Source organism: Lissotriton helveticus, chromosome 9 (assembly GCF_964261635.1).
Source record: "Lissotriton helveticus chromosome 9, aLisHel1.1, whole genome shotgun sequence".
NCBI lineage: Eukaryota > Metazoa > Chordata > Amphibia > Caudata > Salamandridae > Lissotriton > Lissotriton helveticus.
The window spans coordinates 91,793,470-91,810,803 of record NC_136070.1 but is presented as its reverse complement, the minus strand read 5'-3'; the positions used below and the strand labels follow the sequence as shown (position 1 = coordinate 91,810,803).

The 17,334-nt window shown below is 45.2% G+C and overlaps 1 protein-coding gene across 1 annotated transcript in view; it reads right to left on the bottom strand.

Moving 5' to 3' along the window:
• Window positions 1-16,271, bottom strand: part of PLEK2 (pleckstrin 2) — a 66,325-nt gene extending 50,054 nt beyond the window's left edge. Inside the window, exon 1 of the mRNA XM_078659541.1 lies at window positions 16,164-16,271. Coding sequence (XP_078515667.1) covers window positions 16,164-16,211 — 48 coding nt within the window. The 5' untranslated portion in view covers window positions 16,212-16,271. The remainder of the gene's footprint in view (window positions 1-16,163) is intronic.
• Between the last annotated feature and the right edge of the window lie 1,063 nt (window positions 16,272-17,334).

Here is a 17,334-nt window from a genome sequence, read left to right as displayed (position 1 = left end):
TGATGCAGACACCTCCGAAAGATGAATGTCTGTGCTACACAACACTCACTTGAGGTTATGGGACACCCACCCTCCAAAGGAGTGTCCCTTAAAATGAGTCCCTACAGACTCTAACACGTACAACAGGATTCTGCACAAAAATGAGGCAGATCTACTAACAAGTCGTGCAAACCAACACAACTAGTCAACTTGCTGCACTGCATTGCGTGACAGGGAGAGGGCTGTATCTACTAAGATGTGGAGCATTCCTGTTCTCTCTCTGCGCCGGTGCACTGAGTGCAGCCTAACGCCAACATAGGCACTCTTGAACCATGGTGCAAGGGAGCCTGCGTTACCGCCAGGACACCTGCCAGCATAAAAAACAATACTCTTTTTTTTTCCTTTCTACACCTAGCCATCTCTGTCAGGTATGGCCAAGCATGCTCACCACACAGTGGATATCTAGGTAGAAGGTCAACTCCCTACAATAACTGAAAACAATGTTTTAAAGAGTACTTGAAAGACAGGCTCACCTTTCTTCTCTACATAACACAAAATACCACAATGTTGCCAAGGCACAGTAAACAGCATTTGTTAGTATTACATAATGTATGGTACTACACTTAATTAGTTCGGTAAATAGGGTAACAAGAACTAGGTAAGAAAAAACGTGTTATTTACAGTGGTTAAAAGCGGCAGATCATCAATATTTACTGTTATATAAAATGTATTGTTTTTTTCCATTCTTTTCACATGCTATATTAAAGGAATTAATTATGCCCTGTGCCCTTCCTGCCTGGCTCAAAATTGCAGCAGGTCGGGTCCCAATCGCCCCTGAGGGCCGATCTATTGCATTTCAGCAGTTGCCCGCAGAGACGGGGGAGGAGATGGCCCCATCCATGCTGTGTGCACATCCTTATGAGCATAAAATGTAAATCCCACGTTTGTTTTCCAAATGTCTATCTTGTGTGTCATTGGATGGAAAGGTATTACCTACTGAGGAAGCAATACACAGGTAATACAATTGTTAGAGCCGGTAACTATTTTCTCATAACATAAATCAGAATAAAAACTGCAGCTCCCTGTATCAGTATGTTTCCTATAAAGTAAAAAAAAAAACTACGTCTTATTGCCCAGGAAAAAAATAAAAAATATATGGAATTTACATGTGTATTTAAATTCATTTGTGTACCCCTAAAAGGAGGAAAAAAGACTGCGTCTCACTGTGTTGCCCAGGCTGGTTTACAGAGACTATTCACAGGCGCGATCCCACTACTGAGCAGCACGGGGGTTTTGACCTGCTCCGTTTCCGACCTGGGCCGATTCACCCCTCTTTAGACGACCTGGTTATTTTGTGCTTCCACAGAATCACCATATCGATGCCGAACTTAGTGTGGACACCCGATCGGCATAGCACACAGCAGCCCAGAACTCCTGGACTCAAGTGATCCGACAGCCTCAGCCTCCCAAGCAGCTGGGATTACAGGCGCGCGCCACTGCGCCCGGCGGAGGCAGAGCCCTGAATTGCAATACTAGAGTTGTGCAAGCATCCCACGTCACTGTTATTTCACGCTTCCTTATTGGATAACTCCTAACTACCCTTAGCCATAGAGTAGCCAAAGCCCACGTGTACAGTTGTTGTGGCTGTAGTGTCCTGCACATAATAGTGGCCATGTTTAAGAAGGGTTGCGAGCGCCAGAATCCCAACACCGCCCATTCTCCCACCGGGCGATGATTTGTTTACCTGCAACTGTGGCTTTTGCAGACCCAAAATGGAGTCCTTGTCCAGAACAGCCCAGACTAACCCCTGACATCCATGAACTCATAGATGAGATGCACAACTAGTTCACCACTGAGTCTCTCACTCACAGTTTATAATTAACTTACAACCAGCATTCGGCTCCACAGACATTCCACGGAGACCAGGCATCCTTTCGCAGCTGTTTAAGCATTCCACACATTCCAAGGGAGCAGCAGGGACACAGAGGGCGGGCACCGTGGGGCGAAAGATGCGATCTACAATCAGGCAGCGTCTGACATGACATGGCCTGGGCTGTAACAACCACTCACACAGAATTTATTTATTTATTTATTTATTTATTTATTTATTTATTTATGCATTTTTATATAGCGCGGACTTTACCCGAAGGCGTCAGAGCGCTTCACAATAGGAACAGAAATGAAACATAATGAGAAACATTACACACTAACAGATTACAAAAGCATACATTACGTTACATAAGGTAATAGTGACAATTGTGAGCAAACAAAATACATGAGGTAGTAAAAATTGTGAGCAACCAAAAATACATGAGGTAGTAAAAAGTGCACAGGAGGAACAGGGGAAACTGAGAAATACAATCAAGACACAAAGAAATGATAATTTTGTATCCAGTCCATTTGTGTTCTGTATTATGGTAGGGCAGTTTTCATGTACGCGTGTATATACATCAGTGGCGACTAGTACTTTAATTATCTCTGCTCGCTAACATTGAAATACAGAGGTTTTTAGTCAAAGGAGAGAAAAGGCGACTCCTGAAATACACTTTACAGGCAACAGAAGCAGAACAGACCTGATTTACCGTTTAGATTACTTGAGAGGCATTGGAGGAGGCACAATTAGACAATGCTATTAAGCTGAAAGTGCAGAAAAACTCAGACAGACTTCTCTGAAAAAAATAGGTATTTAATAATAAAAATTATATAAAATAGTGGGAAGATGGAAACTCAAACTCAATGTTCAGCCCTTTTAAAAAGAGTGTTGGAGGTGACCATTCAAGGCTATGGAACACAAATTAAGTCTGCTCAAGAGGACAGATAACAAGGTAAAAAAATAAACTCATGCCTGCCTGATCCCTAATAGTCATACTCTCCTTTAAGTGTGCACGTGGGCTGGTCACTAAAGCTACCATGGAAATTAGGTTGTTTCTGTGAAGCCCAATCTGTTGCAGTTGTCTCAACACAGTGCCTAGGAAGGGCTCCATGAAACCAAATACACAGAGCATGAGATCAGTGTTGAAAAAGTTAAACTTACATTTTTGTGGGGTTTCTTTAAACCAGAAGGGTGTTGTGCAGAATATTGGGCAAAGGCAAAAAATCTGGGACTTTGAAAAGTCTTTAACTATGGACTTTGGCTACTATCGCTCATTGGCACAGTATCAACCAGCAATGTAGCACTCATCTTCTCCATTATCCAGCAGACACAGCGCCTTGAAACTGCCCTTCCTGCTCTTGGAAATCTCATCTGCTGGACTCTTCCAAGATCCTGCAACCTCGTATTTTCCACCTTTCTACTAAGGATCACAGCATCTTGGCCCAATGTCCTTCTTGTGGGGCCTTCTAGCCACTAGGGTAGCTTGCAGACAGGTATTTAAATCAATAAAGATGCCAGTTTTAAGATCGAGTGCCACCGCTTAGCACTATATAGCCAGTTCTAGTTACCCCACTGGTGAGGATTTGAAGTCTAAAAGTGATCAGAGGTGTTTGTGTGCCCACCCTTCGTTCACTGCACTATGACAACTTCACCGATAAGACCCCAACTATGCCCAAGCCAACAGGGCTCTAGGCTCACGGAGGCCCTGAGCAGGGAGTGTAGGTAGGGGCCCCGAGGCCGCCAAATCCCTGCCAGGGGCCGACACGCAAATATGTATCTAAGGATATATATTGGCGTGGCGGCCCCTGGGGTTTGGCGGCCCTGTGCAGGTGCACAGCTTGCACATGCCTTAGGCCGGCCCTGAAGCCAGGGTTGTGTTTGTTCCCATTCAGATGAGACATGTTCAGTATTTCGGGCTGGAATGTTCTTACCGGAGCAGGACCAAGCAAACTTTGCTCTGTGGAGGCACATTGAACAAAACTACAGTGGAATGGAATGCGCCCCAGGGCAAGTACAAGGCATCAAAAATAAATTAGGCTCTCCGCCTACCACTTTTTCCACTTTTCTGAGATGACACAAACATCTGAAGCTATACAATCTCCTGCAAAAACTACAGCTGCTTTTGGCACAAGGTTTGGGTATAAAGTAACAAAAATTATATAATTTCCTTGTGTTACAAAAAAAATCAAAGTGATGGTTCTACCTAAAATGATTTAAGATGATGTTAAGAGTTTAGGAACAGAGGCACTTAAAGAGGGAGAGACCAGGGAGTGACAGGGACCACAAGCCACTCCACCGCGCTGCTCCTATAGTATTTAATGAGCTATGATAAGAGGTCGAAGTGGGAGGGAACGGAGGGGCACAAGGTGCCCATACTTTTTTCAATTATGAAGAACAGTTCCCCTACTTTTTGTAAAACGTTAATTCGGATTGTTTAAATGCTTGAAGTGAAGTGTCAGGCAAGGAGCCTCCTGTGCTGTGAAACCCAAGGCAGGCAGACAGCTAAACAAGAAGCAAGCCAAGGTGTCTGTATGCCTAAAAGAAATGTACATGTCCTCGCAACTGGTTAATCTTCGAATGTAAATGGTGAAGGTAACCGGTATTGGCTTTAATTGATGGAATCACTTGAAGCTTCCTGTGACACAGATTTATTCTTTTTGAGTGGTATTGCAAGGGAGTTACCAGCTGAGCTGTGAAGTGTGTGTTTTTAAGGAACAGTGATATAAAAATAAATTGCACTACATACAGTCTGGGTATTACTAACATCTATATTTTGAAGAACCATTTGATCTTAAACCTTTTTGCGCATTTTATATCACTCTCTCTTATACTGTGTGTAATGCAATTTTAAAATAATGGCTTACAGATTCACAGTGCTTTCTGTCACAAGCTAGGGCCTCCTAGCACTAAAAATACACAAGTCACTATTCTCCACTGGTCCAACCAGGATCCAATTCTGCGGCTCTCTTGGTACACACACAGACCTCTGTAGTGCATTAACTAAAAGAGGTTTCATAATGTACTATACTCAAGTGCATTTCCCCACTGATTAACTTAACTTGTATCTATTTTTCATTTAAGCTGCGTGCTATTTCATATGTAGTTACCCGAAGGACAAAAGACCAAAACCATTTTACAGAATATTTTTTGACCTACACCTTTGACCCTGCCCACACACTCTCTGACCCCGCCCACACTGCATGCAATATCACAGTCCCCATACTTTTTTTTAATGCACTTTGACCGCTGGCTTTGACCCTGATCCTGGGCCCTCTCCAGAGGTCACAACAGTGGTGACCTGCTGCTCCATCTCTACCCTTTTCTGAAATGTGACTAGTTCAGCCTCAATCCTACTGGCCTTCTAGGCAAACAAGCCAGTATGTAAGTCTCCACATTTTTGACTCGTCCTTCTCTCTGCCCCAGCCCTCCCGGTATTTCAACTTGTTAGTATTTCACCCACTCTCCATATAGTCTAGCCCACACCTGGTCCAACTCAGTAAAACAAAGGCACAGAAGGCAAGGCCTGAGCTGCGCTGGCAGAGAGAGGTGTGTGGGCGGAGCTTGCTCCCCGCTTCCTTGCTGTGTACCGTGAGAGTCTATTGTGCTCTGTCCCTCACTACCGGAGTAATTACAGTATCCGGTTCACCTCGGTTGAAAGCGACCTTTCAGCGCCAGTCATTCTGTCCCTGACACATTCCTGCCTGACAGGCCAGCTGAAGGCACAGTGCCTGCTACTGGGAATAACTTGTGCTCGCAAACACTACTGCTTGAGCCAGAACATGCTCTCTCCATTGACTTGTGTATCTGTGTGTGTGTGTGTGTACAGACAGACAGACAGACAGACAGACAGACAGACAGACAGACAGACAGACAGACAGACAGACAGACAGACAGACAGACAGACAGACAGACAGACAGACAGACAGACAGACAGACAGACAGGCAGGCAGGCAGGCAGGCAGGCAGGCAGGCAGGCAGGCAGGCAGGCAGGCAGGCAGGCAGGCAGATAGATAGATAGATAGATAGATAGATAGATAGATAGATAGATAGATAGATAGATAGATAAGATAGAAGGATAGATAGACAGACAGACAGACAGACAGATTACATGGGGTAATCTATGGGTTGAAGACTTCATTCTGCGATTTGCCTAGATTACCACATTTTTGGGAGAATTACAAACACCCCTAGGAGTAAGCCCACAAATCTACACATCTTTGCTTTCCAGGAGGGGTCCTCTCCCTCTCACTGACTCTTAGATTGTCTCATTGACAAGGCTTAGCATTGCAGAAAAGCAGCGTGTGCCATTCAAACAAAATCAATATGAACTAGAGCGCTCAGCTTGGTTGTGAAAAAAGCATTGCAAATATTTATGAATGTATATAAAGTAATGAAATTGCAGGATTTTTGATGTATGGCCGTATCACGATTACCCCATATACTCTTGAAGGTGTTGGTTTTAGGAGTTACCAGCCCAGTAAGAACTACAGATTTTAGTGTTCCAACAGGTGATCAGAGGCTTGACGAAACTTGAGGGAGCCCCCTGAAAAGTACAGAGAGAGCCCCCCCCTCCCGACTCATTCAAGAGCTCTCTGGCCAGGGTAGTGTTGAGGGGGCTCCCTGGAGATCGGGGCAACCCGCAGCGCGGGGGCCCATGTTACACCACTGCAGGTGATCTCAATTGCTAAAAGCACCCAAAACCTTTCAATGAGATACCAGCGGGTATTGCTGTGTCATGCCTCAAAATCCCATAATGGGGAGTTTTTCTGCCCTCAGTCCCCCTCAGAGTTACTGATGCCCCTGATATCTATAACTCCCACGCGGAGGGACAATATTGAGCCACATTCCATCCAGCTCTGAATCCTGCCCTTAGTGGGTACAGCAACCTTCCCAATGACCTCTCTTCTACCACAGTCCTCCACACTGGCACAATCAATCTGTGACTACATCTATCAATGATGCCTTGTTTTATCAATCAATATCTGCCATTTATGCTCATAGATGACACTCTCAGCACAGCCAAGCCATCCTTAATTTTAGGTGTGCTTGAGGGTTTGTGGCAGAAGGCAAAGCGTTGGATCTAATGGAATCACTCTAGGGTGCTGATGTGGGGTCCGACAAGGTGTTGCATTGGTTAGTACTAGAACCCATCCTTCTCAATGCTGTTATAAGAGATTTCGCCAACGCACTGGTATCAATGTACACCTCTTATTCGAGGACACCAACATCTGCAATGGTTCTGATACCCAGGAGAGAGTATAGAAACATGGGAATTTAAGAAACCCTGAAGAGTGAAATAGCAGAAATGAACATTCACCAGTATTGTATCATATTTATACAGCTCTTCACAACCAAGCTGGGCAAAGTTATATTTTTGAGGAGCGAGAATTTGTTTTGGAAGCCATTGGTCACCCGATGAGTCGCTGCCATCAAATGTACTTAACTAGCATTGTCTAATGTTCTTCGAGGACCAGAGTCATGAGAAATTTATAGGAAAACCAATGACTATCTAAAATATTTATATTTTTATTAACTGTATGTACATTTATCTTCTGGATTTCTTGTAAAAATAGCAAGGCTCTAGCCCACTTGGGTCACCTTTCAGCAACCAAACACAAACACTTCCTCTCACTGTATATGAGAAGGAATCGCTGTCCTGGCAGTTTTGTGATACATGGTGCGAAATTTGACTAGCACAAAAAGTAAGGCCTAACTTAAGGTATTCTTTCAATTCAGAATAATTTTTTGTCCACTCAGCGGTCACAGGGGCTGAAACAGACGGTAAACGCACCTTTTTTCCAGTGGCTGAACTGGGACGAAAGTGTGGTTTAGTTCAGCCTTATCTGGAGAGCTAGAAACGTCTCAAAATGACAGAGTACCCTGATTTTTTGGTAGCAGAGTCGAGCCCTTGGATGTTCCTTAGAAGCTAAGACAGACAGCCTTAAAGGCTGATCAACGTAAAAACAGTTTAAAAAAGACGTAAAGTCAATAAACAATCAAAATGAATAAGAATTTATCAAAACTCAAGTACCAAAAGAGGCAAAGTCTTACAAAAATTTTAAAATGTTAATGTATGAAATGTAACTGGAAGGGAGGCAAGAGACATCTATAGGAGAGACTTTCGAGTATACCTTGGTGGTACATTCAGCAGAGGAGCCATCCTCGTCGCCAATGGTGTTGTGATGTTCTCTCCCTTTCTAGTTATACTCTTCCTTCCCCTTTAAGACCTGTCATTCCACTCTTCATTCTTAATTCTCAGACATGGGCGTCCGCAGAAATTTTTCCAGGGGGGGGGCAACATTTTTACTTCATCACCATCCTCCGACATGATTGAGCACAAGTATTAAATAAACAAATAAAAAAATCTAATAAGACAAAGAGCTTAAATAAACAAAGAAACCCATGGGGTGGGAGAAAAATCATGTGAGGCTTCACAGCAGATTACCTGGCAACCACAATGAAACAGAGGAAAAAACAAACAAGCATTGGCATAGCCAATAGGTCTCGCCTTTGGGACCTTATAAGTGTTTAGCCATGCAACACTTGAAGTTGTTGCACCAAGGATATTGTAGTAGACAACTAAACACTTATAAGGTCCCAAAGGGGAGATCTATTGGCTATGTCAATGCTGTTTTTTTTGAAAAATGACAAGCAGTGCTATATGGCTCCGGCTGCCACTTAGTCCACCACATCCCACGTAGATGCTGCAGCCATCTTTGAATGGTTTTAAAGCCAATTCAAAAGCTGTCACCAGTGTATGTGAATCCCTATCTCAACTGTGAGCCTGCTCTCCTGCTTCCCAATTCTGTTAAATACAAATGATGTAAAAAGAACATCTCTTTCTGAGCTGCACGGCTCATCCTACCCACGTTTCATGCACAGATTTGAAATACTGATGGTTTGGGCTTCCCGGAATTCAACTGGTTGAGAGGTAGACAGGTGTAGAGAGGTAGAGAGAGGTAGAGAGAGAGAGGTGTAGAGAGGTAGAGAGACAGAGGTAGAGAGAAGTAGAGAGAGAGAGGTAGAGAGAGAGGTAGAGAGAGAGAGGTAGAAAGAGGTAGAGGTAGAGGTAGAGGTAGGGAGAGAGGGAGAGGTAGAGAGAGAGGTAGAGGTGTAAAGGTAGAGAGAGAGGTATAGAGATAGAGGAAGAGGTAGAGAGAGAGAGAGAGAGAGAGAGAGAGAGAGAGAGAGGGAGAGAGAGAGGTAGAGGTAGAGAGGTAGAGGTAGAGAGAGAGTGGGGGAGGTAGAGAGGGTGAGAGAGGTAAAGAGATAAAGAGGTAGAGAGAGAGGTAGAGAGAGAGGTAGAGAGAGAGAGGTAGAGAGAGAGAGAGGAAGGGAGAGAGGTAGAGATGGGTAGAGAGGGGTAGAGAGGGGTAGAGTGAGAGGCAGAGTGAGAGGTAGAGAGAGAGGTAGAGAGAGAGAGGTAGAGAGAGAGAGGTAGAGGTAGGGAGAGAGAGAGAGAGGTAGAGAGAGAGGTAGAGGTAGAGAGAGAAAGAGGGGTAGAGAGAGAGAGAGGTAGAGGGAGAGAGAGAGAGAGAGAGAGCAGTAGAGAGAGAGAGAGAGAGAGAGAGAGGTAGAGAGAGACGTACAGGTTTAGCGAGAGAGAGAGTGGTAGAGAGAGAGAGAGAGAGAGAGAGGTAGAGAGAGAGAGGTAGAGTAATAGAGGTAGAGAGAGAGGTAGAGAGAGAGAGGTAGAGAGGTAGAGGTAGGGAGAGAGAGAGAGAGGTAGAGGGAGAGAGGTAGAGGTAGAGAGAGAGAGGTAGAGAGGGAGAGGTTGAGAGGGAGAGAGAGAGAGGTAGAGAGGTAGAAAGAGGTAGAGGTAGAGTAGAGGTAGGGAGAGAGGGATGGGTAGAGAGAGAGGTAGAGGTATAAAGGTAGAGAGAGAGGTATAGAGATAGAGGGAGAGGTAGAGAGAGGTAGAGAGAGAGAGAGAGGTAGAGGGAGGTAGAGGGAGAGAGAGAGGTAGAGGTAGAGAGAGAGTGGGAGAGGTAGAGAGGGTGAGAGAGGTAAAGAGATAAAGAGGTAGAAAGAGAGGTAGAGAGAGAGATGAAGGGAGAGAGGTAGAGAGAGAGGTAGAGATGGGTAGAGATGGGTAGAGAGGGGTAGAGAGGGGTAGAGTGAGAGGTAGAGAGAGGTAGAGTGAGAGAGGTAGAGGTAGGGAGAGAGTGAGGGGTAGAGAGGTAGAGAGAGAGGTAGAGGTAGAGAGAGAAAGAGGGGTAGAGAGAGAGAGAGAGGTACAGAGAGAGGTAGAGAGAGAGAGCAGTAGAGAGAGAGAGAGGTAGAGAGAGACGTACAGGTAGAGCGAGAGAGAGAGAGACGTACAGGTAGAGCGAGAGAGAGAGAGAGTGGTAGAGAGAGAGAGAGAGAGGTAGAGTAATAGAGGTAGAGAGAGAGGTAGAAGAGAGAGAGGTAGAGAGGTAGAGGTAGAGAGAGACGTACAGGTAGAGAGAGAGAGAGAGAGAGTGGTAGAGAGAGAGAGAGGTAGAGAGAGAGAGAGAGGTAGAGAGAGAGGCAGAGTAATAGAGGTAGAGAGAGAGGTAGAGAGAGAGAGGTAGAGGTAGGGAGAGAGAGAGAGAGGTAGAGGGGGAAAGGGAGAGAGGTAGAGGTAGAGAGGCAGAGAGAGAGGTAGAGAGGCAGAGAGAGAGGTAGAGAGAGAGAGAGGTAGAGAGGGAGAGGAAGAGGGAGAGGAAGAGAGAGGTAGAGAGAGAGGTAGAGGTAGAGTGGTAGAGAGGTAGAGAGAGAGAGAGGTGGAGAGAGAGAGGTAGAGTGAGAGGTAGAGAGAGAGGTAGAGGTAGAGAGAGAGGTAGAAAGAGACAGAGGTAGAGAGAGAGAGAGATAGCGAGAGGTAGAGAGGTGTAGAGAGGTAGGTAGAGGTAAAGAGAGACAGAGATAGAGACGTAGAGAGAGAGGTATAGAGAGGTAGAGAGGTAGAGAGAGAGGTAGAGGTAGAGAGGTAGTGGTAGAGAGGTAGAGAGAGAGAGAGGTGGAGAGAGAGAGGTAGAGAGAGAGGTAGAGAGAGAGAGAGTGGGGGAGAGGTAGAGAGAGAGGTAGAGAGAGAGAGGTAGAGAGAGAGAGAGAGGTAGAGAGAGAGAGAGAGAGAGAGAGGTAGAGAGAGAGAGAGAGAGAGGTAGAGAGAGAGAGAGAGAGAGAGGTAGAGAGAGAGAGAGAGATAGCAAGAGGTAGAGAGGTGTAGAGAGAGAGGTAGAGGTAAAGAGAGACATAGAGAGAGAGACGTAGAGAGAGAGGTAGAGAGGTAGAGAGAGAGGTAGGAGGTAGAGAGGTAGATTGGAGATCCTAGCATTTCCAGAGCATTAAAGGCACTACTCATTTGTAACGTCATTCCTTTCACAGCACATAACTAGGGCCCTCAAATACAAAAGGATGTTGTGGTCATAAAGCTTACAATTTGCAGCATCACAGTGGTTGCTACTGCAAACCCCCTTTTTAGAGTTGTGTATAACCTTCATGATTGACAAAAGGGGTTCTGCATCTTACTTCATATTGGAATTTGGAGGGGCAGTGGAAAGGGTGCTATCTTCAAATTGCAATTTACAATGACATATATCAATGGTTTTCAAACGCAATGGCAGTCGCAAACCGTTGATCTGATACCAACACTGAGCTGCAGTTGGTACATGATTCAGAAAACAAAAGTTGGGACAGTGGGACAGCTTTCCCTTCGTGAATCATGTCAGGCGACAGTATAGACAGTGGTCCAGGGGCTACACTCGATACTGCAATAAACATGAGGGACTGCCCCTTTGGAGCTCAAGGTGTAAACTATTTAATCCATCTCATATGCAGACCCTTCTGTAATACTAGTGCTTATGGTGCAAACAGGCATATCGTGTGTGGTGCAGACACTTCTGTTCAGTTTTAACTCTTTTTCAGTTGTCAACAAAATATTTTAATTCATATTTTGGTTTCCATTGTTAACTGTTTTTTAATATATCCATTATTTTATTTTATTTTAGAAATAATGGATATATTAAAAAAACGTATAACAACAGTTAACAATGGAAACAAAAATATGAATTAAAACTGATTATTACCATGGAAAAGAAATTGATGAAACTTTAATGTTCGCTGAAAAGTGCACACATCCATCGGAACAGAAGTGTCTGCACCACACACGATAGGGTATACGAAAGGGCACCTAAAGAGTAGGTACCAGGATGTAGTAGAACCAACAAAAGAAAGGAATATAGCTTGAGTACGAATAAATCACGAGTGCACAGAAGGACTTTCCTAATTGATCTCGCAAAAAACCGGCAGACACACCCATTGCATCTCTGGGCGAATTGTGTAATTCGGTGCTGGCGTTAATGAGGCTTTGATGGTTTTCACCCCTTCCTATGGCCCCTGGCTGCAGCTCCACTCTTCCTTAGCTTGAAAAATGTGCCCCCCCCCCTGCCTCCCCCGAAATTTGACTCTAGGTGCGCCTCTGCTTCAAGCTGTGGGAGCAGCCAGGCCTGGACCTTCCCTCTTGCCCATCTGCAGGACCGTCATTGCAAGCGCTTTCTCACGCTTTTAAAAGTGACGGCCCTGCACACAAACACCACTGTGGGGGCTGTCAATAGTGACGGACCGGTGTTCCATGGGGGGGCAAGTGCCCCCCCTTGCCCTCCCCTGCGGACGCCCATGTTCTCAGAATGTACTTGCTTGAAGGATTCTATATTTGTCAGTTACTTGTGGCTGTTCGTGGATGAGGTTTTAATAAACCCACTCTGCCTAACAAGATAGACTTCATCATTATTTTATTACATTTTATACAATATTATACTGGCGACGATCGGAAACGACCTCAACAGAACAACACAACAAGCTTCCTGACCTGCTTTCTCCTCCAGCGGCTGTCCATTCGTGTTTCAAGTGAATCGAAGACTTCCCAGCGGCAGCCTTAAAAAGTATCATGGTGGTGAGGAGAGCGGGAGGTGTATTATTATAATATAAAGAATTGGGAAAATCTAAACTTAAAGACTTTACGTGTAAAAGACAAACTCGTTCGATGCTCGCGCTCCGCTCCTAAATTGCTGACGTCGACATGCGTTTCAAACGTATGCGTTCCAGCTAGCGGTAAGAACGCACTACGCGCTGACGATCTGTAAAAGCTGATGCTGCGCTTCAGGAGAGCTGCGCTGCGTTCCAGTGGAACGTCCTTTGTTGCTCACGTCTTGACGTCTTTATCTATTAACGCTGTGGTTCAGGAGGGCTGCGCTGCGTTCCAGTAGAACGTCCTTTTTTTCAATCTCATAATACTACATTCAAGAAAGCCTGCACTGCATTCTATTAGAACGTCCTTTGTTTTAACACGTTCTGTTCTGGCTAACAAGCATTGGAAAGTGGAACATTCGAATTTGCTGTCTCCTTTCTTCTTTTGTCCTGGAAAAAGACTGATATTTAGAACTCTTGAACAATTGGCATTTGTTTCTTCCTTCTAACACATTAATATATTGGCACAAAGGAAGAAAATGTACAGATATTAGATAAACAAGGCATAATTAGAAGAAAATTCACCTTAAGGAGTGACTAATTACAAGATATATATTTATTTAAAATTTAAAGGAAAAATTTACTTATTGTTTAAAAAAAATGCAAAATGTAACGCAACCTGCATTTTTCCTTACAAGTCCAGGAGAGCCTAATGTAAAATGGAAAAAATGAAAAAAAATATTTGCAAATTACGCTAGAGTCTGCGGAACCAATCTGAGTGCTGAAAGGAAACACTCACTTCTACTACATTGTCTTGGAGGTGAAGGACAAGATGTTCTTGAACATTTGCCAGACTTATCAGCTGCAGAACAAAGAAACCTTAATGAATACGAAATAGCCATTGTTCAACTTGACAGGCATTATTTACCTAGACTTAGCACCATCATGGAAAGGTACCATTTTGGCTTGTGTGAACAAAAAAAAAGATGAAACAGTAGAAGAATATGTATCTTCCTTGAGAAAACTTGCTTCGTCATGCAACTTTGGGCAGACACTTGATGAAAGGATACGTGATCAGTTCGTTTTAAGATGTGCACATGACGATATAAGAAAAGAACTGTGGCTAAAGGATGAGCCTCCTTTAGAAGAAGTTTTAACTATAGCAAAACAAGTAGAACACATGACGAAATGTGTCGGTGAACTTAAAAAAGAAAAAGAAATAGTATATTATCTGACAATGGTCCTCAGTTCTGTTCCTCACTTTTTGTTGGTTTTCTAAAAAAGTGTGGTGTTACTCAAAAAAAGTGTTCACTATATCACCCTGAGACTAATGGTGCCGTAGAGAGGGTCAATAAAACTCTGAAGGAGTCAATTCAACTTGCTCGTGCTTCAGGTTTAAATTGGAAAACCACTCTCCAAGACAGGATAAATACCTATCATTTCGTCCCTCATTCCTCTACTGGGAGGTCACCATTTGAGCTGTTCAAAGGGAGGATTCCTAATACCTTGTTGTGTCCTGGGTGGATGTGCTTAAATAAAGGTCTGGTGGATAATAACATAGGTGATTGGAGGACAAGAGAACTGCTCAAGCAGAATGCACGTAAGTCATACTTTGACAAAAAGAAAAGTGTACATTTTCATGAAGTCAAAGTCGGTGATCTGGTAAAAATAAAGACCCCGGTTGGACGTAAACCATGGTCCAAATATACTGATGTTAGAGCTGTTATCAAGATTTTCAGAAATGCTGTTAAGACTGAAGATGGTAGAATTTGGAATAAGAGTCGTGTTGTGGTTGTTAATCCTAATTTGTCTAGTGACTCAACTCATAATGATATTGGTTTGTGCAATAATTCTTTCCTTCCTTCTAACTCTTCTTTTGACAGGTTGTCATCTCCTTCTACAAGAAGTCAAAGAATTCGTAGTGCTCCGTACTACTTAAAAGCTTATGTTTAGCTTGTTTTTCTCTGCTTAGCTTAGTCTCATTCTCTCGTTTATGAAGAAAGGGAGATGTGTGATGTTCTTTTTTCATTTTGTAAAGGAAGGGAGATGTGTGATGTTCTCTCCCTTTCTAGTTATACTCTTCCTTCCCCTTTAAGACCTGTCATTCCACTCTTCATTCTTAATTCTCAGAATGTACTTGCTTGAAGGATTCTATATTTGTCAGTTACTTGTGGCTGTTCGTGGATGAGGTTTTAATAAACCCACTCTGCCTAACAAGATAGACTTCATCATTATTTTATTACATTTTATACAATATTATAGGTGTAGGGGGTGGAAAAGCCTTCGTAGACCGGAGTGCCAAAAATAAGATGTATTTATGCATCAGCGATATGGGGCAACGGCAGCTACCAGAGGAACAGTTGTCACTGCCGCAACATTCCTTTCCTCAGCCGTCACGCTCGCGCCCAGACCATTCCAGAACCCATGACCCACCCACCGGCTCCTGGAACGCTCCGCACACAAGGGCACGCGCTGGACATAACACAAAGGGTGCGTGCACTCTTCAGGAGGGGTGCGTGCACTCTTCAGCGGGGGTGCGTGCACTCTCCAGCAGGGGTACATGAACTCTTCAGCAGGGGTGCGTGCACTCTTCAGCAGGGGTGCGTGAACTCTTCAGCAGGGGTGCGTGCACTCTCCAGCAGGGGTGCGTGCACTCTTCAGTAGGGGTGCGTGCACTCTTCAGCAGGGGTGCGTGCACTCTCCAGCAGGGGTGCGTGCACTCTTCAGGAGTGGCGCGTGAACTCTTCAGCAGGTGTGCGTGCTCTCTTCAGCAGGGGTGCGTGCACTCTTAAGCATGGGTGCGTGTACTCTCCAGCAGGGGTGCATGTTCTCTTCGGCAGGGGTGCGTGCACTCTTCAGCAGGGGTGCGTGCACTCTTCAGCAGGGGTGCGTGCACTCTTCAGCAGGGGTGCGTGCACTCTCCAGCAGGGGTGCGTGCTCTTTTCGGCAGGTGTGCATGCACTCCCCAGCAGGGGTGCGTGCACTCTCCAGCAGGGGTGCGTGCACTCTCCAGCAGGGGTGCGTGCGCTCTTCAGCAATGGTCCCAGAGCACCAGATCAGAAGTCAGGGCGGAAATCAGAAATTACACGAAAGAGCGCATCAAAGAAAGGGTGTACGTAACCCCCTGCCCTGCTCACCATGTAGTGTCCCTGCTACCCCGTTCTACAGTGCCTAACTCACTCTCTTCTACTACTATGAAAAAAGAAAAGCGACAGATCGAGAGGCAAAAGAGACAGCTAGAGAGGGAAAGATAAGAGAAAGCAAGGGAGGAACACGAGAGGAACACATTGTAGCTACACTCAAAGAATAGATAGTAAGCAAAAAAAATAAGAGAAGGAGATAAATACGGATCAATATATAAATATTTATGGCAACTTACCCTCTTCACCAGAAACCCTTCCTTCAGTGTGACGTTTTCCTCCTCCATGCTACTGCCGGTGTGGTGTGGAGAGGTCTGTCTGTCTCCCGAGTCCTTCACCCTCCGAGTGTGAGCTGCCGGCTGCCTCCAGGCTGCAGGAGTTTTAAAGCCCGGGCCTGCCTGGCCCTGCTCCACCCCTCCCTCCGCAGCGATGTGACCTCACCCTTGCACGCCTCCCTCCCACCGGTGAGACAGCAAGCATACACACAGCGCCCGCGGGCTGCAGCCGAGGCCAGCCCCGGGGAGACCTGGGAGAGCCCCGGCTGAGACTGCATTCCCCCTTCCCTGTCACCGCATGCTCCAGCAGGCCAAGGTGAGAGAGGGGCCGTCTGGTGACTCAGACCCCAAAGCAGACGGACGTGACGGGGTGAGACAGGGATCAGACGGGCCTTTCTGCAGCACTCAGGTGCGGGTCTGTAATCTTACACCTCTCTGCCCCCAACACCACCCTCTCTTGTAACAATGGGGGACGGGGCTGATATTAGGAGTGAAGCATATACATAGCTTCAGGGATACCTACTACCTTTATTTATTTATGTATTTATTTATTTAGATTTAGATAGCTTGAAAGTGGCCCAAGGGAATTCGATCACTTACATGAGCAGCAGGTTTTTTGTGGGTTTTTTTTGGGGCACGAGGAGATTAAGTGATTTGCACAGAATCACAAGATGTTAAAAAGGCACTCCAACTGGGTTCTCCAGTTCCAAATCGCCAACTGTGGCTCTTAAATTTGTTCCCAACTGGTGACATAATCCGAAGTCTGGGGTTGGGTGTCGTAGTTGTATAGCGCTTCATGCACTGTCGAGGGCACTGGTGTGCTCTTTGGGTTGCGCCTGTGCTCCAATAGTTTTTTGGGGGACTTATAGCTGCACTTCAACAGGAATCGGCGCCGAAAGACAGATAGGCCGAGTTTACTGTTTTTTTTGCAAGGATGCTTGCGCAACAATAACATGAGCGCTATCAAGATGGATCGCACACCGCTAGCCTCTCCTCCGGGTCGCCCTTTAGCACTCAGGTACATGTAGTGCATGTAGATGGACGAGTAAAAAGTAGTTCACCACAGTTGGTGCGAGTGGTTACTCGTTATCCCCAAGATCTCTGGACCCGAGACATGGCCCGGGTTTCGGGACAG